Genomic DNA, 22,384 nt, shown 5'->3' with positions numbered 1-22,384 from the left:
TAACAATGTTAACCTAGAAAAAGTATTTTGAACAAAGAAAAAAAACCCCTATAAAAAGTATTAAAAAGGACTGATACAATAATGTATATAAATATCCTAAAAGATCTTAATTTTGTAAATTTATTGTTGTATATTCTAAACCCGCAATATTAGAATGATGATTTAGTAAACAAGAAAGACAAAATAAATAATTAATTTTAGCTAGAAAAGATGAAATAAACACTCATGATTTAAGCCATACAAATCGAAGCCCCTTGGGTTCAGCATTTCTCACCAAGTAAATACCATCACCTCTGGAAACCCATTTACGTACTTGACCACATCTTTTATTAGCGGCTCCTCTGTATGCTCTCCATATGTTATACACACTATGATGCCTTAAGATTTATTCACGACGATTTAATCAGATACGCTTATGGATTGCCAAAGATGATGCCATCTACTTAGAGAAAAACAATGGAAAGCGAGAACGCATGTATAATTGGAATAAAAATTAATATGGTTTTCATATATCTAAAAAATTGGACATTTGAAGCCTTAATAAATTATACTATGTAAAAATACTTGTTTATGAATGTAAATTATAATAAATTACGATTTAATTAGGGAAATATTGACTATATATTTCACCCAAATATTGAATGTAAATTTTATTTTCCAATACTTTTGCACATTTAAGAAATTTTCGGATGTATTTCCTAAAGAATATTACCTTTTTTGTTTTTTAAACCATGCCTTTTTGTTTTACACGTTCATAAATGCATGTTCCATACGCATTACCATAATTTAATTTGAACTTAATTTTCTCTAGGAATGGTGATGATCCACTACCACTATCATTGATTTCATTCCATATTCCTTTGACCGACTGAAATTACGTTGGAAATAGTATATTTTGATGAATAATTTATTTACTCGGAAAAAAGAGGTCAAGTTATTAATAGTAAGTACATATACATTATCAATTAAGAATTCAATTGAGTTTTAAGGAAAATCCTATTAATTTGTTTGGTATTCGGTATTTGTTAGTTCTAAGGAATTGAATTTCCCGATTATACATCATTATAACGTTCTCAAGTTCCAAACTTGCAACCCACATTTTGTCGATATTCTCAAATGTGAATTCATTCAATTTCCCATAGAAAACATAAATTTGCACTTAAAGTTAACAATTGAAATCGTATCTAAATGGGAATGTTTTTGGCTTTTAGTGTTAGACTTCCAAAGCGTCAAAAATATTTCTAGAAAGAGCACAAAAAATAAGCAACGCCACTACTTTTGGACAAAGTCAACGATAACACACATCAACCGCACCAGCTCCATAAAAGTCCATCTCACGAAAACGATTCTAGTCAAACTACCTAAAACACCCTTATATTTACATACAACCCAATCCCACTAACAAGGGTATTTTCGTCAATCACAAAATTTATCACCGACCCGGGAAGAAGAAGAAGAACAGATCAACTAATTTCTGCTTTCAACTCCACATTAAACCAAAACCTCCAAAAAGAATCATTTATTTAAATTATCTTCCCGTTTTAAGTTCCTGAGATTTTTGGGAATTGTAAATTTGAAGAAAATTAAACAAAGACGTGTTTTCATTTTTTTTTTTGTTTCCTTTATTGATCTCTCTCTATCTCTCTAAATGAGCTAAATCGTTAATGGCTGCCATGTTTAATCATCCATGGCCTAATTTAACCCTAATTTACTTCTTCTTCATCGTCGTTTTACCATTCCAATCACTTTCTCAATTTGATTCTCCTCAAAATATCGAAACTTTCTTCCCCATCTCTTCACTCTCCCCTGTTCCACCACCGCTTCTTCCACCTTCGTCAAACCCATCTCCGCCGTCGAATAATTCATCATCTTCGGATAAAAAAACAATCACCAAAGCTGTCCTTATAACAGCAGCAAGTACTTTACTTGTAGCTGGAGTTTTCTTCTTCTGCCTCCAAAGATGTATCATCGCACGGAGACGGAGAGACAGAGTTGGACCAGTCAGAGTCGAAAACACTTTACCTCCGTATCCTCCTCCTCCGATGACGTCGGCGGCGGTGACTACGACTACTTTGGCTAGAGAAGGATTCACGAGGTTTGGTGGTGTGAAAGGTTTGATTCTTGATGAGAATGGTCTTGATGTGTTGTATTGGAGAAAGCTACAGAGTCAGAGAGAAAGAAGTGGGAGTTTCAGGAAACAGATCGTCACCGGAGAAGAAGAAGACGAGAAAGAAGTTATTTATTACAAGAACAAGAAGAAAACAGAGCCCGTTACAGAGATTCCTCTTCTTAGAGGAAGATCATCTACTTCTCACAGTGTTATCCATAACGAAGATCATCAGCCGCCACCGCAGGTGAAACAGAGTGAACCAACACCACCACCGCCACCACCGTCAATTGCGGTGAAACAGAGTGCACCAACGCCATCGCCACCTCCTCCGATTAAGAAGGGTTCTTCACCATCGCCACCGCCACCTCCACCGGTGAAAAAGGTTGGAGCTTTATCATCATCAGCTTCGAAACCACCACCTGCGCCGGTTAGAGGAGCAAGTGGAGGAGAGACTTCGAAACAAGTAAAGTTGAAGCCTTTACATTGGGATAAAGTAAACCCTGATTCCGATCATTCAATGGTTTGGGACAAAATCGATCGTGGATCATTCAGGTATATATTTATTTCGAAAGTTAGGGCTTTTGCTTCAATCAATTGAAAAAACCCTAATTTGTTTTTGTTTCTTCTCAGTTTCGATGGCGATTTAATGGAAGCTCTGTTTGGATACGTTGCCGTGGGGAAGAAATCACCAGAACAAGGCGATGAGAAAAACCCTAAATCAACGCAAATATTCATACTTGATCCGAGAAAGTCTCAAAACACAGCGATTGTGCTCAAATCATTAGGTATGACACGTGAAGAGCTTGTTGAATCACTCATAGAAGGAAACGATTTCGTGCCAGACACTCTTGAGAGGTTAGCTAGAATAGCTCCAACGAAAGAAGAACAATCAGCCATTCTTGAATTCGACGGTGACACGGCAAAGCTTGCTGATGCGGAGACGTTTCTGTTTCATCTTCTTAAATCCGTGCCAACCGCGTTTACGAGACTAAACGCGTTTCTCTTTAGGGCTAATTATTATCCAGAGATGGCTCATCATAGCAAATGTTTACAAACGTTGGATTTAGCTTGTAAAGAGCTGAGATCTCGTGGCTTGTTTGTGAAGCTTTTGGAGGCAATACTTAAAGCTGGAAACAGAATGAACGCGGGTACCGCGAGAGGAAACGCTCAAGCGTTTAATCTAACCGCGCTTTTGAAGCTTTCGGATGTTAAAAGCGTTGATGGGAAGACTTCTTTGCTTAACTTTGTAGTGGAGGAAGTTGTTAGATCGGAAGGAAAACGTTGTGTTATGAATAGAAGAAGCCATAGCTTAACACGAAGCGGTAGTAGTAACTACAATGGTGGTAATAGTAGTCTTCAGGTTATGTCGAAAGAAGAGCAAGAGAAAGAGTACTTGAAGCTTGGTTTACCAGTTGTTGGTGGATTGAGCTCTGAGTTTTCAAACGTGAAGAAAGCTGCTTGTGTGGACTATGAAACGGTTGTTGCAACTTGTTCTGCTCTTGCGGTTAGAGCGAAAGATGCGAAAACGGTGATTGGAGAATGTGAAGATGGAGAAGGAGGGAGGTTTGTGAAAACGATGATGACGTTTCTTGATTCGGTAGAGGAAGAGGTGAAAATAGCGAAAGGTGAAGAGAGGAAAGTGATGGAGCTTGTGAAACGTACAACGGATTATTATCAAGCAGGAGCTGTTACAAAGGGGAAGAATCCACTTCATTTGTTTGTTATCGTTAGAGATTTTCTTGCCATGGTTGATAAAGTTTGCTTAGATATTATGAGAAATATGCAGAGGAGGAAGGTTGGTAGTCCGATATCGCCTTCTTCGCAGCGGAATGCGGTGAAATTCCCGGTTTTGCCTCCGAATTTCATGTCGGACAGAGCTTGGAGTGATTCTGGTGGGTCGGATTCTGATATGTGAGAGTCAAGATTTGTTATATGTAAATACTAAATAGTAGAAGCATTTTGGGTATTGATTAGCATTGAAAGATGTTGAATTGTTTATAGATTTATCAGTCCAAAGCATTGGACTTGAGTATAATTTGTTCCTTGTATAAATAAACAATTTTGCTTTAAGACCTTTCCATGTTTATGAACATGTCTTCTTTAACTTCACATAGACCTTTTGTTTACGTAAGAACTAATAATACTAAATTGTTTGATAATTCTAAATGTGAAAGTGAACCACTATATAGTGTGAACTTGGCTTTATTGAATTCTTTTTAAAAAAATTTCTCCAGAGCTTTAGATGTAGGAGTTAATATTTTCACCTAACATAGCCTCTTTTTTATGTTTCTCTATCAACTAACACTAAATTTGTGGATGAAGACTAAATTAACATAAGTTTATCTATTAACTAACAACCTACCAGTTTGATGCTTGTAAATATGAAACTTCAACGTTATAAAGACTATATGGTGTGAACTTTTTATCCATCTTTATTGACTTTTAAAATTTTCTTAATTTGAGTAAACAAAAGCAGAAGCTTTTTAAAGGATGCAGGAGTTGATTTTTGTATATGAACAAAACATATACTTCTCCCTTAGACGAATTTGGAGCTATCATTCTTGGTTTCAAACTTTTTAATAATTTGAGCTTTAAAGCAAAATGGCAACTTTATATTGATCACTAGTCCACAACACTTTCTCTGCCTTTTCCTCAATAGCAACGCGTAGTCAAGAAGAAGAACGTGTTTAACATGGACCAATCTTGATTAAGATAATAGTATGATCAAATGCTTATATAAACACACTAAAAAGGAATCAAATTTAACCATTCCACAAATCACCAACAAAATTTAATGAATCATGTCTCTGCTTCTAAAGATGTTATTATTTTCCTTATTCTTCTTCTATATGGCTTCAATTTCTCAATGCTCAGACCCAACCGGTGGACAGTTTAGCTTCAACGGTTACTTGTACACCGATGGAGTTGCGGATCTAAACCCGGACGGTTTGTTCAAACTCATAACTTCAAAGACACAAGGAGGAGCTGGTCAAGTTCTTTACCAGTTCCCACTCCAGTTCAAGAACTCACCAAACGGCACTGTTTCATCCTTCTCCACCACTTTCGTCTTTGCTATCGTCGCAGTACGTAAAACAATCGCCGGTTGTGGACTTTCCTTCAACATCTCTCCTACAAAAGGCTTGAATTCAGTTCCAAATATCGACCACTCTAACCATTCTGTTTCGGTTGGATTTCATACCGCTAAAAGCGATAAACCGGATGGTGAAGATGTCAACCTCGTTGGTATCAATATCGATAGCTCGAAAATGGATAGAAATTGTTCGGCTGGTTACTACAAAGATGATGGTAGATTGGTGAATCTAGATATTGCAAGTGGGAAGCCTATACAGGTTTGGATTGAGTATAACAACTCAACTAAACAGCTTGATGTTACAATGCATTCTATTAAGATATCTAAACCTAAGATTCCTCTGCTTTCGATGCGGAAAGATCTTTCTCCATATCTACATGAGTATATGTACATTGGCTTTACTTCAGTGGGAAGTCCAACTTCTTCTCACTACATTCTTGGCTGGAGTTTCAACAACAAAGGAGCAGTTTCCGATATAAATCTCTCTCGTCTTCCTAAAGTCCCCGATGAAGATCAAGAACGGTCGTTGAGTTCTAAGATCTTGGCGATTAGTTTAAGTATTTCAGGAGTTACACTAGTTATCGTCTTGATTCTTGGAGTTATGTTGTTCTTGAAGAGGAAGAAGTTCTTGGAAGTTATTGAGGACTGGGAGGTGCAGTTTGGTCCTCATAAATTCACTTACAAAGATCTCTTCATCGCCACGAAAGGTTTCAAGAACAGTGAGGTACTTGGGAAAGGAGGTTTTGGAAAAGTTTTCAAGGGGATCTTACCGCTGTCTAGTATACCGATCGCGGTGAAGAAGATTTCTCATGATTCAAGACAAGGAATGAGAGAGTTTTTAGCTGAGATTGCTACCATTGGTAGACTTAGACATCCAGATTTAGTTCGTCTTCTTGGGTACTGTAGACGTAAAGGAGAACTCTACTTGGTGTATGACTTTATGCCCAAAGGAAGCCTTGATAAGTTTCTTTATAATCAACCAAATCAAATTCTTGATTGGTCACAGAGATTCAATATCATCAAAGACGTAGCCTCGGGACTCTGCTACTTGCATCAGCAGTGGGTTCAAGTGATTATTCACAGGGATATTAAGCCAGCAAATATTCTTCTTGATGAAAACATGAACGCGAAGCTCGGTGATTTTGGACTTGCGAAGCTATGTGACCACGGGATTGACTCTCAAACCTCGAATGTTGCAGGTAAGTTTGTGTTTTTATGATCATTATAAACAATCAATCAAGATCTCTGGACTTATTGAGGGTTTTGTGTTGTTACTTTGGACGCAAGGTACATTTGGATATATATCACCGGAGCTGTCGAGAACAGGGAAGTCAAGCACAAGTTCTGATGTTTTTGCATTTGGAGTGTTCATGTTGGAGATTACTTGCGGAAGAAGACCCATTGGGCCAAGAGGATCACCAAGCGAGATGGTTTTGACTGATTGGGTACTAGACTGTTGGGACAGTGGAGACATACTGCAGGTAGTTGATGAGAAACTAGGGCACAGGTATCTTGCGGAACAAGTAACTTTGGTTTTGAAACTGGGATTGCTTTGCTCGCATCCAGTGGCAGCCACTAGACCAAGCATGTCAAGCGTGATCCAATTTTTAGACGGTGTAGCCACTCTTCCTCATAACTTGCTAGACCTTGTGAATTCTCGGATAATCAATGAAGGATTTGATACCTTAGGTGTAACGACTGAGTCTATGGAAGCGAGTAGTAACGTTTCCTTGGTCATGACGGAATCGTTTCTCTCTAGTGGACGCTAACTAATGATCATTTATATTGTAGGGTTGAGATTGTATGAAATGGTTGTTTCTCTGTTTCCATTAATTAATAGTAACAAGTGAGAATTACATAGATTGACTCTAATTTTAAAGAAAGAGTAAAATCAAATCTTTGCAAAATAACTAATCAAAAATTAAAACAGCTAGGGTTGTCTCCAAATTTAGACGCCTTGGTCTCAGAACCTGGCTCGAACCGCAACATGGTTATATCGCACGCATAGCTCATAACTCCTGTGGTCCCTTTTCTACAATCCGTTAGAAACAACTGCGATCCGAACTTCACTTCTCTCTTTTCTTTGATATCTTTGATAATCCTTTTCCTAATCAAACCGTCAATATCTTCTTCTACTGAAACCCTAATTTGTTGAGCTGTGCCAGATTTGAGATCGATATACCTATTTTATATGCAAGCAATTTTTTGTCAGAATTATAAACAGTTTTAAATAAAATACTATAAGATTAATTTATAATCGAATAAATTATATATAACCTTTGTGCAGATGAGGTAACAAGATTAATAGTCTTGTAAAACAATGAAGCTTGAATGTCTCCTTGGAGACATATATAGGCATTAGGAAGGTTACTGGGGACCCTTATCAATAAATCCCAATTTGCACTGAGACGAGTTTGTGTAATATTACGCACAGTGAAATCCATAGAAGCTATTTCTATATTCGGCGCGACAGGAGTTTCTTGGTTCGCTAGCAAACCACAAGCTAGCAATATTGCCCAGGCCAAAATTAGTAAACCTAGTAACCGGAGCTCGCCGGAGGTGTCTCCTGATGTTCTTCGTGTGTCACTCATTGTGTCACGATTGAAGGAAGATGATTGAGAAGGTTTAATAATTATTCTCTTGTTTAGAAATCTGGTTTTATATGAATATCTAATTGATAATAATTTTTATAGGCGATGAATATCTCTTAATAATACACAATTTGCGGCGATGAATATCTAGAATCAAATAAATATGCAAAAAAAGAGAGGAAAAATAACAAAAACGTAAAGGGGAAAAAGAAAGGAAACATGTAAAAAGTAAAGTATTGGTAACCAGAAGCCGAAACCAGAAGTCGAATTAGAAACGAAACAAACATTTTGTCTTCAACTATTTGTAACAGAGTCGCTTGATTCTCAAAGCATTGGTAAGTCTCTAAATCTCTCTTTTTCTTGTGTATAAAGTAATCAAGAAAGGAAGAGACTTTATGCCTTAAAATTCCCAGAGACTATGTTGCATACTTTATTTTAAAAGAACGGTTCAATGGCAAAATCGAATTTTATAATTTTCAGAAATATATTTATGTTGCTGGCTCAATGGTATTGAATGATTCTCTGTGTTGACTCTCCCTAAAGATGTTTTCTTGGCAATTGTCATGAATATTTTGGTTGTGTTATCTTATCAAGATTATGGTGTTGTTGTTGTTTCTGGTACTGTTCTTCGTCCCCGAGAGCGTCGTATGTCAGAGACCAAACCCAAACGGTGTAGAGTTCAACACCAGTGGAAATATGTACACCAGTGGATCAGCATATATAAACAACAATGGTCTGATCAGACTCACAAATTCTACACCACAAACAACTGGTCAAGTTTTCTATAATGACCAACTTCGATTCAAGAACTCAGTGAACGGTACAGTTTCTTCCTTCTCCACCACTTTCGTTTTCTCTATTGAGTTTCATAATGGAATATATGGAGGATATGGAATTGCCTTTGTTATCTGTCCAACGAGAGATCTGTCTCCTACTTTTCCCACCACTTACCTTGGACTTTTCAATAGGAGCAACATGGGAGATCCAAAAAATCATATAGTAGCTGTTGAGCTCGATACTAAAGTTGACCAACAATTCGAGGACAAAGATGCTAACCATGTTGGCATTGATATCAATACTTTAGTTTCAGATACAGTTGCTTTAGCGGGTTATTACATGGATAACGGTACATTTCGAAGTCTCTTGCTTAACAGTGGACAACCTATGCAAATCTGGATTGAGTATGACAGTAAACAGAAACAGATTAATGTCACACTTCATCCTCTTTATGTCCCTAAGCCAAAGATTCCACTTCTTTCTCTTGAAAAGGATCTTTCTCCATATTTGCTTGAACTTATGTATGTTGGATTCACTTCAACTACAGGGGACCTAACTGCATCTCACTATATATTGGGATGGACGTTCAAGATGAATGGGACTACTCCAGATATAGACCCCTCTCGCCTTCCCAAAATTCCTCGTTATAATCAGCCATGGATCCAGAGTCCAAATGGGATTTTGACAATCAGTTTAACTGTATCAGGAGTCATCATACTCATTATCTTGAGTCTCAGTTTATGGCTTTTCCTGAAGAGGAAGAAGCTATTGGAAGTTCTTGAGGACTGGGAAGTTCAGTTTGGTCCTCATAGGTTTGCTTTCAAAGATCTGCATATTGCTACAAAGGGTTTCAAGGATACTGAGGTTCTTGGTAAAGGAGGATTTGGGAAAGTCTATAAAGGAACTTTACCAGTGTCCAACGTAGAGATAGCGGTGAAGATGGTTTCTCATGACTCAAGACAAGGAATGAGAGAGTTTATTGCTGAGATTGCAACCATTGGGCGTCTCAGACATCCTAACTTAGTTCGGCTTCAAGGCTACTGCAGACACAAAGGTGAACTCTACTTGGTGTATGATTGTATGGCCAAAGGAAGTCTTGATAAGTTCCTTTACCATCAACAGACTGGGAATCTTGATTGGTCACAGAGATTCAAGATCATCAAAGACGTAGCTTCTGGACTTTATTATTTGCACCAACAATGGGTGCAGGTCATTATCCACAGGGATATTAAACCAGCCAACATCCTTCTTGACGCTAATATGAATGCTAAACTTGGTGACTTTGGTCTCGCGAAGCTCTGCGATCATGGGACTGATCCTCAGACCTCTCATGTGGCAGGTACCTTTAAATATTCTACTTATTTGTATTGGAGACTTATAGCCCCAAAAAGGAACTTCTCACTCAAAATGTTGTTACTTGGAAGGTACACTTGGGTATATTTCACCTGAGCTCTCAAGAACAGGAAAGGCAAGTACAAGATCAGATGTATTTGCGTTTGGAATAGTGATGCTAGAGATTGCTTGCGGGCGAAAACCCATATTGCCACGAGCATCACAAAGAGAGATGGTACTGACTGATTGGGTGCTAGAGTGTTGGGAGAATGAAGATATCATGCAGGTTCTTGATCATAAGATTGGTCAGGAATATGTTGAGGAGCAAGCGGCACTTGTTCTGAAACTTGGCTTATTCTGTTCTCATCCAGTAGCAGCCATCAGACCAAACATGTCTAGCGTCATTCAATTATTGGACAGTGTGGCTCAGCTTCCTCATAACTTACTTGACATTGTGCAAACTCGAGAAGTTCATCGAGGTACTGAAATCTCAGGTGAAGCAGCTGATTCTCCAGAGTCCTGTTCCATCGCTCCCTTGACCTTCACTGAATCCTTTGTCTCTCATGGTCGGTAAAAGATTTAAACCTATAAGGTCTCGCAGGTTCTTGATTTCTATTGAAAATGTAAGTCTGAAGCTGATTCTAATAAATTTGCAAGTATATAAGAAGAATGTATATTAAAAAAAACAGTACTTCCACGAGAAATAACAGGATTGATATTCAAGTATGTTAATAACATCATCCTCACGTTTATAGTCTACAGACTCTATACACATACATTGACACAAGACTGTATAATACTTACTTCTCCACAAACGTAATGACTTCTCTATATAACAAACATCATTTGAAAGTTTGGAGATATTTGATCTTTTTGCTGAAAAATGTTGGTGGAGCCCTTAGCCTTGTGCTTCAGAAGATCAGATAAAAACAATAGTCACCTGTTACATATCAAAGTTCGTGAAATGAAGACTGCTACATCATAGTACTTTGTCTGAATAGCCTTTTGGGAGAGGTCCTTGAATGGGGTTTTCTTTTGGATTTAGACTTTGCCTCCGAGTTTTGACATTGCTTGCTTCTGCCTGATATCAGACAACAATGCTCAGAGATCATACACTAATGAAAGATATGCAACACGGTTTTCTTCTCAGTTAATACCTTCGGTTTCGCCTGTAAATGTATCCTCTCTACAGCTCTTGTGCCAAGCCTAGAAGGCTGAATTTGAAGAAGAAATATTAGCTATCTGAGGAATTGTTAAACTTGTTATATCAGAGGATAAGGTGAACATGGTTTGGCTTGCTCATAAAACATCTTACGTCCTTCTGTTTCTCGGCTGTCCCGTTGCTTTTTGATACAACAGATGAAGAACGGTGAGAGTTAGGACCTTTTCTCTCCGTGCCATCTGATTTTGCAAGCCTGTTACAAGAAAACAGATTTAGGATTCAAACAAGACACGATGAGTAATAGAAAACTCTAGATGGTGATGCATGTCTCTGTTATACCTGACATTTTTCTGACCAGTTGTACCTAACCTCTGAACAGCAGTTGCCTTTGCAAGAACCTGGTGTCAAACATTGGAAGTATGAATCGATATTTAGTTATAAACCAGTAGAATCTTTATCACTTGGTGAAACACTATTAGACTATACCTGCTTTGGAGCTGTATCTTGCCCATCATCAGTAGATTTCATTTGGTCGAAACTCTTCTGAAAACTCTTAAATGCACGTCTAACGATGTCTTTATCTCCCATTCGTTCCATGATCAACGATTTTCTTGTTGTTGGAACAGCAGTAGGATCGGAGACCGACTGATCCACATTGAGAGAAATGGGCAATGACTTTGGAGCGGTTTGTTTCTTTCTCAGTAAAGTTGAGACACTTTCCTTCTTTACTGAAGAGCGAGAAGTAGACATTGAACTTATTGTTGAAGCTGACTTAGACACTCTTGGAGTTGAAAACCCTGGAGGTTTTAAAACAGGTGATGCTGCTTTATTTGTTGCCTTTGTCATGCTTTTTTCCTTGCTTGGTTGAGTTTTCCTACCACTTACAACCTTGCTCGTTACCGGTTTCTTCGTCACCTGGTTAGACTGTAAGACGAAGACACAGTCATTTAAAGACATTACACATAAAACTATATGAGGAAGCTTATGGTGTTTTACCTTGGGAGAGGCTCTCATATGGTTAGTTCGCACATTTTTATCAGTCTTCTTGATTGGATTATGATCTTTCTCTTTCTTCGTCTCCTTCATTAGTGTTTCACTCATTTCTCCAGTATCCTTTGATGGAACATCTTCTTTTACTTCTTCCTTCATACAAATAACCTCTTCTACTTTCTCTTTATCCTCCACTTGAACAATCTCTTCAAGTTTCTCCTCCAACTTCAGGGTACTCAGATCATCCCCAGTATCAACCGAGCTTCGACATTCCTTGAAATCCATAGTTTCTTCAAGAGGCTTATGGTTACATGTCTCATTCACTTCAGTAACAATGACGGTCACAAGCTTATCTTCTTCTGAAGTACTTTCACCGTTAGATCCATAACCGGTACTAAACTCGATCATCATTGACTCGTCATTGTCACTATCGTCTGTTCTTTCCCGGTTCTGAATATTCGGCCTGAAAGATGCATTCCTCTCCAAAAGTTTCTCCTGCTCCATGATGATATCAGCTCTCCTCTCAGCAATCTTCTTGTAATGTGATTCGAAATAAGCCTTCTTCTGAGCTACTGATCCAGCAGTTGCACACTTCTCCACTTCTTCCAAATACTTGTTTGGAGAAAAAGATGAAAACTTCTCCCATGAAAGTGAATCATTCTCAAACTTACCAAACGAAACAGACACTTGCAGTTCTTGATTCGATGAAGCCGCGGTCGTTATCTGTTTATCAATCCACAAACAAGTCATATAACACCTAACTAACTATGACAAATCAAGAAACCACACAAATGCAAAACAGATCATAGGACATTGACAGTAATGTCAATAATTAGGCACAAACACATCAAAATGACGTTGGAGTAGACAAATGGGTATTACCTTATCTTCACCACTGGCAATACCAACTTCCATATCCACCATTAATGCTCACCAGAAAGAATCCTAATCCACACAAAACCAAAGAAAATTCTTATCACTTTCAAACTTGAACAAAGCCAGAATCAACTTGGATTTGAGCTAAAACTATACCAATTTTTTAGCATCCAATAGTAGCTTCACTGTAAAGCAGAATAATTGTAGTAAAGAGAGGAAAAACACATATAATCTTGGTTTAGTAATTAATAGACACTTTCAACTTCAGCATTTTTCAACCTCTTGGTGAGCAAACTCAGATTCTTCTTAAAAAAATATAACTAATTGAGAGTGAGCTTCAATAATTGAATAAGCAAAGAGAGAGAGCCAAACACTCATCAATGATTGACACTAAGAAAAGTTATCATTACAATTCCAAAAAGAAAAACAAAAAAGAGAATCTAGTGGCAATCTTGTAAGATTACCTGAAAAAGTGAAGATAGCCCACACAATTGTGTTACTTCCAAAATAATGATGGACACAAAAAGTAGTAACAAGTGAAGATTCACAAATACATTTCAAAGTTGGAAACTTTGTGAGGAAAAAAACACAAAGAGGACCTATCAAGAAAACTTATAAGGAGTTGTTAATTTTGGGTCGAAAAATCCCAATTACAGATTTGAGTGAGAGAGAGAGGAAGAAAAAGAAGAAGAAGAGATCAGATCAGATACAAGGATGAGAATGAAGACAAGAGACAGTGGGACCTTTGTCGGAAGATGGTAAGTAAGAAAGTGTTGTACTAACTAAACTATTAGGCGGGGACAAAAGCGATTATTAACTAGTTTAACTGACTAATGTTGATAGTTAAAAATAGTCGATATTGATAACAATCAAAGTCGAAGGTACTTTCACATTCTTTTACTATATGAATGTCATATACAAACATTAAACCAATGCAGGTACGGACATCCTTTTCACAAATTTCTAATGTGTGATTTAACATTTTCATTATCGTTTTCAAAAAGCATTTAGAAACGAGGAATACGTACATCGTATTACTTAACAGGTCAACCCAATCCAGCCCACTAACAGCCCAAATCTTGCCGTTTAAGATGAGTTATTTTATGTCTTGACCCAAAAAAAAAAGAAGATGAGTTCTTTGAACTTTGAAGTTTGACTATGGAGCAGACTTAAATATGTGAACAGTTACATACTTACAATTGTGTGTCCAGTTTGAAAACTTATGTTTCCGAGGAGCCAAGCCTTTAATGTCTCCATTCTTCTTCATTTATCTCACACTGCTTCATCATTGCGGACAGATTCAAATAACTCTTTTCTTTACCATAGCAAGTAACTTCTAACCATTCTAAGATGTAATCTTATATGTAATCTACAATGACATAGTTTAACAAACTTGGGGTTTATTTCATGCTAACAACACACTCGCTGCATATTCTTGAAAAGACTCTAAATACAGAAAATTGAGATCAACATAACCATTTAGGGAAAGAACACAACAAAATACAAATTCCAAACAAAGAATTCTTCTAACTAGTCCTCATCAATAGCTTCTACAAACTCTTCTCTCACACAAGTCAATTTTTACACAACCAACAGTCAAAAAATAAATCCTCAACAATGTATTTGTAATAACCCAAAACTACAATAACAAGTAAAAAGAATGTTGTTGACTTACACAAACTCTTCAGAAAAAGCTTGAATCTTCTGTTAACTCAGACAAAGAAGAGAACCCGAACAAAGACTGATCTTTAGCTCTTTCAATCTTATGCTCATATAAATCATACGGTTCCCATAAATGATCCAACGGACACGGTCTCTTCTCATCAAGTCTCACCCATGGCTTACCTTTACCACTCCAATGCAACAAACTCACTGGTCCTTTATGCAAAGACCTACAACTTCCTCGTACATTGTCTCCTCCTAAACCATGTTGGTTCCACCTATGATCAATTGCTTCAACGTTCCCTGCGAAGACAAGAAGAAACGGAGGCAAAGAACCCAAATCGTAGATTCTCTTCTTCTTCTGTATCTGCATCCAAGTTTCAAGCTTTTCTCTGTAGTTTCCTTCTCTCCATCTAACTAGATCCATCACCATCACACCCGTGTTGAAATAACAAGGCTTTCGACCCGAGAAGAAACCGGGTAAAGCCGGGTCGGACCAGAAACCTGAAGTGAAGTACTTTGTGAAGTTAGCGTGACAATACTCCGGAGCTCCGATGATTCTTGACCCTGTCAAACTCGTGTTCCAAAGCTTTGTTATGTCATCGACGACGATGATGTCCGAGTCTAGGTAAATGACTCTGTCTACGCATGGATCAAGAATATCTCCGAGGTAGTTCCGAGCATAGTTCAATGGATTCTCTAAAGCTTGTCTGATTGAAGAAGAGATAAGGTTGATCACCGTATCTTCCCGGAAAATGTAGACTTTGAAGTTTAGCGACGGGAAAGTAGATCGGACGAGTTGACTCAGAACGCGTGGACTCGCCGGGTCAAACTCTGCAGCGATGAGATGGAAGAAGACGTTTTCTGGACACGACGCGTGGCGGAGCATTGAATGTACGGCTGCGATTGAGCCACGTAAGTACTCCGAGTCAAGCGTCATAGCTACATGAACTAACGAAGCGTCGCAAGACGACACGAAGTTTTCTCTGTTCAACGATTGAGACACGCACTCCTTGCCGTTTCTGTACTCCGGAGCTTCCACGAACGACCCCAGATCAAAGCCATTTCCGACGGTGGCGGATACGGCGGTGAGTCTTCCCGGAATCATCCGTATACCGACGGAAAACAGTGGAATAAACACCAGAAAGATAGCAAACGCTAAAACGGCAGATTTCATCGGAAAACGCAACCGCATTTTCAGAAAACGCGGTTTCTAAAGTGGATTAAAGATCTGTCTTTTATTCCGCTAGTGGATTAGCATTTTCCAGAAACTATGAAGCTTCTGGAAATAAATAACTCAAAGAGTTAAAGAAGTGAAGAAAGCAAGAAGATGAAGCAGAAGAAGGACAAGTCTCTCTTTTATTTGGCTTAAGAGAGAAGTTTGGTTTACACGCGCTTTCACACAAAGCGCGTGAATAGTTATGTGGGTTTTTAGTCGTTTTGAATGATCAATCCCAACGTAATTACCTATTCTAACTGATGGGATTAATTGAAGATTTCGGTAATTAATTAAAATTTTATTATCTGTGTGTTGGTGTACCGTAAGAGTGAAATTTAATGGTGGCTTTTGGAAACTTGTGATAGGTTTTTGCCAGCTGTGAACTCGATGGAAACAGCTGGATGATGTTTTGTCTTGAAAGTTTGTATGGGCTCGATAAAAGGAGATCGACGGCTGAGACTAAACGATGAGAAGCCTTTTGAGTTTTTGATTGGTTTGATCAAACCCTACTTTCTCACGTGCACCACACGCTTGTTTTTGGATCAGTAAATTTCTTAAAAGTAAATGGATTGGTAACCACAAATAATTTAGATTTCTAGATTTTAACAGATTGTTATCTAAATATCGGGAAAAAGTGAATCTAAAAGGTATTTTTATTTTGTGTTGATCTTTTATCAAAAAAAAAAAAGAGTACATTGTTATGTTTAACATTTTTGTTGTTGGAATAACGAGTAAGAAGCGTGTCTCACTACGAATATTCTCGTGTGTGGTGCCACTTAATAATGTTTTGTTTTCGTTATTGTCGACGTTTTGTAGTGTTGAGTGTGCGACTAGCGCCACTCAATAACATTATCACAAATATATTCATTTGCACTTTAGACTTAAATCCATTTCGTTAGTGTTGCCGCGTGCAGTGTATAATCGTTTGATTCGAATACGTAACGATGAAATCTACTTATATGTTTTTATACGGAGAATACATCTCCTTTTATTTGTGTATGTGATGGAAAATATTCTGTAATATTTAATTTAAGATAACGTCGCCATGTTTAGTGTGACTGTGTGAGTTAACTAATGTTAGGTTTCAACTGGGTCTATCGGCTACCAAATACTACTAAGGTCACAAAGGAATAAAGAACCAACCTTGTTATGATTACTTGAGTTCTTTGCATTTACTATTAGCACTACAATTTGTCCGCCATGTTCATGCCAAAATCCCCAACCAAACAAATTAGAAGCATGTAAACACTTCCATCTATGTGTTTATTATTTCTTAAAATTATGAACAAATATAGTAAAAAAAAAGATGAAGATATTAGTAGTAATAGATCAAGCAAATTAAATTGAAGTTAGGTGGTGGAACAATGATGTCGTTTTGGATACGGACGGAGAAGGTAGATAGAGAGAGTCATAGAGATGCTTTTCTCTTTATTCGATTTGGTATTATAAAAGTGTTTGTTTGGGTATGAAGATATTACGATTTACGAATTTCAAAACTATGCTTTGCGTGGCGAGTACAACACGGGTTTATTGAGTTTTGTCTTCACCTCTCCACTTGCTTTAGATTTTTACTACATTCCGACAGCTAAGTAGAAGACAAACAAAGACAGTTGTAGTAATAAGCAGAGCTCTTTGCCTTTGCTTCTTGTTTCTGATGTTATCCTAACTTTGAGGCAAACCAATTTTATGCTTCATTTTGTTCTAAAATTAGACTTTCACAAAACAAATATATTTTCATTTTTCATAGGACCAAAAACGTCCTCATTTATCTGTTTGTTGTCTGTGGGTAAGAAAACAACATTTGGAGACAATAGTTTTCCCTTCAATTAAAGAATCGACGTTTTGATAACAATCCCGAAAAGTTGCCAAAAATGGAATCGAGAAACTGAAACAAAAAGGCTTTACATTTGAATTGAGTTGAGAAAACTAAAATGACAGGAGCAAGTTTTAGTTGCACTGTCTTGGATTTATTGAACCGGATTCTCCTGCATGAGTTTGCGGTTATAATGAATGTTAGAGAGGAGATATGTGATGGGGAATAATCGCGACTATAGTTTATGGAAAGTGTTGCCCTCAGTTCCTTTCTATGCTCCAAAAGACTGCGAATTGCAAAGAGGAAATGCATATCTCAGGAGTTGAGTGGAGGAACATATCCAAGTGCATGTAGTCCAAAGGATATGAAGAAGAAATGTAAGTTAACTCAAGCTCCGAAACCTTTTTACGTAGATATTTGTGAAAAGCTCAGATGGATCCGGAACAGGGCTCTCCTGAAACAAAATAAATAACGCATAGACTAAGTTTTGGTGGTGATTGGTACACAATTGTAGTTAGAGATGTAAAAATCTCGCTTTCTTTATCTTGGCTTTAGCTACATAAACCTCTATAAATTAATATTATTGAAACCATGATATTTTATTAATTTTTTTTAAAATAATTTTAATTCATAAAATTTTAGAAAGAAATCAATTGAGACAATTTTATCGAAATACAATTAGCGTTTTGGATGTTATAAATTTTGTAGTTTCGGATTTGAAATTTTAATAATTAGAAGACTTTGTTTTCGAAAATAAATTAGACAATAAAATTACAAACAATATACGTGAATTCATTTTGATAGGTGAATTCAGATAAACAAACTATATACATAAATTCAAAAATTTAATTAATAATCTCAATTATCGTATTTAATAGCTAGAATATTATCAAAATGAAAATGATGCATATTTAAAAATTAAATACTTACAAAAAATCTTGACTGTTTTTATGACATAGTTATAGAATATATAGTCTTTGCCAAAAAAAAAAAAAGGTTATAGATTATACTACAACACTTTAATTTAAAAACACATTAGACCAGTTATTTTATTCAATACAAGTTTGAGATGGGTTGTAAGGAATTTTAATCCTTTCACTAAAAGCATACCTTAGTATATCAATATGCAAATTTATATAATTATTAATGAGAAACACGTATTACATAGGAATTCTAAAAAAAATCTTATTATCTTGTCAAATTTTATTCTAATCCAATTTGAGAGCTAAATTTTTTATTAATTTATAATATTATTAATTTATGGAATATTAATTTACGGAGTTTCTATTGTAGTCAAACAAATAATAAATCTTGTATATAACGTTGAACTTGACCTGACACTTACGAGGAATCTTTCTTGTTTTCAATGATAATTGATTACATGTTTTTCGTTTGTTTAATTTATTATAAAATATTAATGATAGATAAAATGACCTATATGTAGACATGAAGATCCATATTTTACGGGATCTAAACGCCTATAAGTTTTGTCCTTCCACAGTCCAATAGAAGTTCAAAAAGAAAATGGAGGCCATAACAAAATATGGATCTTATTTTAACGTTCGTTTCCTTAGTCGTTTATGTTGGCGGCTAAACTTGTCCTCTTCCTACCACTACCCTCTTCTTAAATCATCACTGTCATTCTCTAGATTTCAATCTCCCAAAAAGTTGTGCCTAGTTCGAGCAACGACGAATCCTACAGATGATAACTCGACGACTCGTTCATTTACTCCACATCCACCAAGTCTATGGGGTCATCACTTTCTCTCTGCTTCCGTGAATCAAACGGTATATAAGATTTTATGAGAACCCTTAATTAGATATACTAAGGGTATATATATAGTATATTACTCATTTTACTTGATAGAGATCATCAAATCTTTGCAGGAAATGGATGATCTTTGGAGACAGATCGAGGCACTTAAACCTATAGTGAATGCCATGCTGCTTCCTTGTAACGGTGCTGATGCAAAGAAGATAACTTGTTTCATCCATACGCTTGTTAGTCTGGGAGTCTCTTACCATTTTGAGGAAAAGATTGTTGAGTTCCTGAAGGACGCTTTCGAGAATATCGAGGACATGATCATCGATTGCAAGGAAGATGATCTCTACACGGTTTCTATTATATTCCGGGTTTTCAGATTATATGGTCATTACATAACTCCAGGTGAGGATCTTTCATCTTTATTACGGAACTAACTGACTTGGTTGGTTTATGCTCCGTTCCGTTGTTTTTAAGTGGATGTGTGATGTGAACATTTTGAACATGTTTCAGAGTTGCATATAACTATTTCATACTACTTTTTTTTCTTAATATTTCATACTTGCATGTGTGTAGATATATTCAACAGGTTTAAAGGAGACGATGGAAATTTTAAGAAATGTCTGAATGATGATGTAAGAGGTATGCTAAGCTTCTATGAAGCGTCACACTTTGGGACAACGACAGAAGATATCCTTGAAGAAGCAATGAGTTTCACACAAAAACACTTGGAGTTATTTTTGGTAGGCGAGAAAGCCAAACATTATCCACACATCACCAAGCTCATACAAGCTGCTCTTTATATACCTCAGAATTTCAATTTGGAAATATTGGTGGCAAGGGAATATATTGACTTCTACGAACTAGAGACTGATCACAATGAAATGTTACTAAAGTTGGCCAAACTCAACTTTAGGTTCCTCCAGCTGCAATACATTCAAGATCTGAAAACACTAACCACGTATGTATATTCATTTATATAGATGCTTCATATATATGTATATTTTCTGAAAGTTTTATCGATTAGGTGTATGTATGCAGATGGTGGAAGGAGCTAGATTTAGTATCTAAGATACCAGTTTACTTCAGAGAGAGATTGGCAGAGCCTTATTTCTGGGCGACTGGGATTTATTACGAGCCACAATATTCAGCTGCACGAATCATGCTGGCCAAATCCATCATTTTAGTGGACATTGTGGACAACACTTTTGATGTATATGGTACTATTGATGAAGTTAAGAGCCTCGTTCAAGCCATTGAAAGGTACGAACTATATACGATCATTTGTTAGGTGCTTTGTAATCACACTCATGGTATAAACGAAAAACGAAAAAAGTTACAAAGTGGAATGAATTTAAAGGATTAAAAAGTCATATTTAAAGGATATAAAAGCTCAACATCTAGGTCTCTTTATATTGTTGGAATGTTGGTGTTCTATTTAATTATAAATCATTAGATGTGATCCCTAATAATTGTATGGATCCAATATTAAGTAAAGGTGGGACTCCGACGCCGTAGATGTCCTACCGGACTATCTCAAAGTCGTCTTCAGAACAACGTTTGACTTGTTTAAAGAACTCGAAGAATATGTGAGCTCTGAAGCAAGATCTTTTACTATGCAATACGCGTATGAGCAGGTACTGTTTCTTCATCTATTTCTTAAATCTAAGCCAAATTATTGCATCTATAAAAATAGTTACTATACAACTAATGTTTTAAAATGTCTCCAAACAACACCATTCTCTTATATGAGTAAAACAATAAGGAGAGCATTTGGATGTTGGAAATGTTCATTTTCTACGTGGTATTTTTTTCCTAGATCATTTAGCTCCACAAATTCAGCCAAAAAATAAAATATATATCTCTATATTAAACGAAGAATTGAAGGTTATATATAGTTCGTATTTAATATAATGTTTTGCAGCTAAGGATACTCATGAAAGGATACCTGCAAGAAGCCGAATGGTCAAATAGAGGGCACCTGCCAAGCCATGAAGAATACATAGAGGTCGGGGTAGCTTCGACCGCAGGTGAAGTGCTGCTAGCAATGACCTTCATCCCTATGGGAGATGCTGCAGGAGTCGGAGTTTATGAATGGCTGAGGTCAAGACCAAAACTGACCCATGCTCTTTTTGTGAAATCTCGTCTCAGAGATGATATTGCTACCTATAAGGTAACAGAAGTCCTATATATATATATATATATATATATATATATATATATATATGTATATTTTAAATGCAAATTATAAAAATAAAATGCTAATAAATCTTATCGTATAGTATTTCACGTCATAAACTACTTTTTAGTTATTTGATTGATAATTTTGACATGATCGAAATATATGATGAATTTGCATCAGGAGGAGATGAAGAGAGGAGATGTTTGTAATGGGATCAACTGTTATACGAAGCAACACAAAGTAAGTGAGGAAGAAGCGTGTATTGAGTTTGAGAAAAAGACTAATCACATGTCTAAGGTCATGAACGAAGAGTTCTTGAAGGCAGCCAAATTTATACCGCTTCATATTCTAAGGCCTGTTTTGAATTACGGACGCTTAGCAGATGTGTGCTATAAGTATGGAGATGGGTACACCTTCGCTGGAGAGAAGATCAAAGATTATATCACCTCTTTGTATGTCGATCTCATCACTCTTTAAGAGTCTTCAGAGTTTGGGATCACGTGAATGGCCAAGCCAAATTTGTATCCGCAGCCGCAACCCAAAAATAAGTTGTTTCAGTTTAAGTTGTCTTTGTTTTCTTGGTTGTTAGTCTGTCTTGAAAACCATCTTTTAATCAGTAATAAAGCTTGTCATTAGACTATCAAAACTAACAATAATCCGAATAACAATCTATGAATACGTAGTTAACACTTATAGTAGTGGGATTTGGCTTTCTCTGCAGATGTGCAATTATCTATTTTTTTATTAGCACCGATAAGAAAAAAAAAATATTAATTTTTTCTTTGTTATTCGCTTAGTTAATAATATTAAAACGGGC

General features: G+C 36.6%; 7 protein-coding genes across 13 annotated transcripts; 4 read left to right on the top strand and 3 right to left on the bottom strand.

The window, feature by feature from the left end:
- Positions 1-1,454: 1,454 nt before the first annotated feature.
- On the top strand, positions 1,455-4,213 carry FH8 (formin 8). The gene is made up of 2 exons (NM_105682.3): positions 1,455-2,662; positions 2,741-4,213. Exons 1-2 carry the CDS (start codon positions 1,665-1,667, stop codon positions 4,023-4,025), a joined length of 2,283 nt encoding a protein of 760 aa, NP_177171.1. The 5' UTR covers positions 1,455-1,664; the 3' UTR covers positions 4,026-4,213.
- Positions 4,214-4,884: 671 nt separating this feature from the next.
- On the top strand, positions 4,885-7,112 carry AT1G70130 (Concanavalin A-like lectin protein kinase family protein). The gene is made up of 2 exons (NM_105681.2): positions 4,885-6,400; positions 6,489-7,112. Exons 1-2 carry the CDS (start codon positions 4,912-4,914, stop codon positions 6,968-6,970), a joined length of 1,971 nt encoding a protein of 656 aa, NP_177170.1. The 5' UTR covers positions 4,885-4,911; the 3' UTR covers positions 6,971-7,112.
- Positions 7,113-7,115: 3 nt separating this feature from the next.
- On the bottom strand, positions 7,116-7,792 carry AT1G70120 (transmembrane protein, putative (DUF1163); the record flags this gene model as incomplete). The annotated part of the gene is made up of 2 exons (NM_105680.1): positions 7,116-7,383; positions 7,479-7,792. 2 exons carry the CDS (start codon positions 7,790-7,792, stop codon positions 7,116-7,118), a joined length of 582 nt encoding a protein of 193 aa, NP_177169.1.
- Positions 7,793-8,369: 577 nt separating this feature from the next.
- Positions 8,370-10,475, top strand: AT1G70110 (Concanavalin A-like lectin protein kinase family protein; the record flags this gene model as incomplete). The annotated part of the gene is made up of 2 exons (NM_105679.2): positions 8,370-9,908; positions 9,994-10,475. The coding sequence occupies exons 1-2, from the start codon at positions 8,390-8,392 to the stop codon at positions 10,473-10,475; spliced, it is 2,001 nt and encodes a 666-aa protein (NP_177168.1). The 5' UTR covers positions 8,370-8,389.
- Positions 10,476-10,522: 47 nt separating this feature from the next.
- On the bottom strand, positions 10,523-13,735 carry AT1G70100 (neurofilament heavy protein). Of its 6 annotated transcripts, none has more exons than NM_202389.4 (8): positions 13,394-13,735; positions 12,936-12,998; positions 12,060-12,776; positions 11,550-11,987; positions 11,403-11,461; positions 11,217-11,316; positions 11,059-11,115; positions 10,523-10,982 (listed from the first exon to the last, which is right to left on the bottom strand). In NM_202389.4, exons 2-8 carry the CDS (start codon positions 12,975-12,977, stop codon positions 10,881-10,883), a joined length of 1,515 nt encoding a protein of 504 aa, NP_974118.1. In that variant the 5' UTR covers positions 12,978-12,998; positions 13,394-13,735; the 3' UTR covers positions 10,523-10,880. The 6 variants fall into 6 exon arrangements, with proteins under 6 accessions (NP_974118.1, NP_564984.1, NP_001321614.1 ...); NM_001334435.1 differs by lacking the exon at positions 13,394-13,735 and adding an exon at positions 13,086-13,345 and having other exon boundaries at positions 10,534-10,982; NM_001084335.1 differs by having other exon boundaries at positions 10,594-10,978; positions 13,394-13,630.
- Positions 13,736-13,897: 162 nt separating this feature from the next.
- On the bottom strand, positions 13,898-16,019 carry LGT8 (glucosyl transferase family 8). Of its 2 annotated transcripts, NM_001124104.1 has the most exons (2): positions 14,605-15,923; positions 13,986-14,206 (listed from the first exon to the last, which is right to left on the bottom strand). In NM_001124104.1, exon 1 carries the CDS (start codon positions 15,784-15,786, stop codon positions 14,614-14,616), a length of 1,173 nt encoding a protein of 390 aa, NP_001117576.1. In that variant the 5' UTR covers positions 15,787-15,923; the 3' UTR covers positions 13,986-14,206; positions 14,605-14,613. The 2 variants fall into 2 exon arrangements, with proteins under 2 accessions (NP_564983.1, NP_001117576.1); NM_105677.3 differs by having other exon boundaries at positions 13,898-16,019.
- A 3,090-nt stretch (positions 16,020-19,109) lies between these two features.
- On the top strand, positions 19,110-22,221 carry AT1G70080 (Terpenoid cyclases/Protein prenyltransferases superfamily protein). Its single transcript, NM_105676.2, has 7 exons — positions 19,110-19,411; positions 19,511-19,790; positions 19,962-20,346; positions 20,427-20,648; positions 20,884-21,022; positions 21,310-21,558; positions 21,748-22,221. The coding sequence occupies exons 1-7, from the start codon at positions 19,148-19,150 to the stop codon at positions 22,042-22,044; spliced, it is 1,836 nt and encodes a 611-aa protein (NP_177165.1). The 5' UTR covers positions 19,110-19,147; the 3' UTR covers positions 22,045-22,221.
- Positions 22,222-22,384: the final 163 nt, after the last annotated feature.

The sequence above is a fragment of the Arabidopsis thaliana genome (assembly GCF_000001735.4).
Source record: "Arabidopsis thaliana chromosome 1 sequence".
Taxonomy (NCBI): Eukaryota; Viridiplantae; Streptophyta; class Magnoliopsida; order Brassicales; family Brassicaceae; genus Arabidopsis; species Arabidopsis thaliana.
This window is presented reverse-complemented; position numbering and strand designations above follow the sequence as displayed.

Excerpts from the sequence above, each read along its gene's own strand:
- LGT8 (NM_105677.3), bottom strand. The coding sequence starts at position 15,786 with ATGCGGTTGCGTTTTCCGATGAAATCTGCCGTTTTAGCGTTTGCTATC.
- AT1G70100 (NM_202389.4), bottom strand. The coding sequence starts at position 12,977 with ATGGTGGATATGGAAGTTGGTATTGCCAGTGGTGAAGATAAG. Across the intron at positions 11,317-11,402 it reads ACTGGTCAGAAAAATGTCAG|GCTTGCAAAATCAGATGGCA; the intron begins GTATAACAGAGA and ends TTCTTGTAACAG. Across the intron at positions 10,983-11,058 it reads ATTTACAGGCGAAACCGAAG|GCAGAAGCAAGCAATGTCAA; the intron begins GTATTAACTGAG and ends GTCTGATATCAG.
- AT1G70080 (NM_105676.2), top strand. The coding sequence starts at position 19,148 with ATGGAGGCCATAACAAAATATGGATCTTATTTTAACGTTCGTTTCCTT. Across the intron at positions 19,791-19,961 it reads TGGTCATTACATAACTCCAG|ATATATTCAACAGGTTTAAA; the intron begins GTGAGGATCTTT and ends GCATGTGTGTAG. Across the intron at positions 21,023-21,309 it reads TGCAATACGCGTATGAGCAG|CTAAGGATACTCATGAAAGG; the intron begins GTACTGTTTCTT and ends AATGTTTTGCAG.
- AT1G70130 (NM_105681.2), top strand. The coding sequence starts at position 4,912 with ATGTCTCTGCTTCTAAAGATGTTATTATTTTCCTTATTCTTCTTCTAT. Across the intron at positions 6,401-6,488 it reads TCAAACCTCGAATGTTGCAG|GTACATTTGGATATATATCA; the intron begins GTAAGTTTGTGT and ends TTTGGACGCAAG.
- FH8 (NM_105682.3), top strand. The coding sequence starts at position 1,665 with ATGGCTGCCATGTTTAATCATCCATGGCCTAATTTAACCCTAATTTAC. Across the intron at positions 2,663-2,740 it reads ATCGATCGTGGATCATTCAG|TTTCGATGGCGATTTAATGG; the intron begins GTATATATTTAT and ends GTTTCTTCTCAG.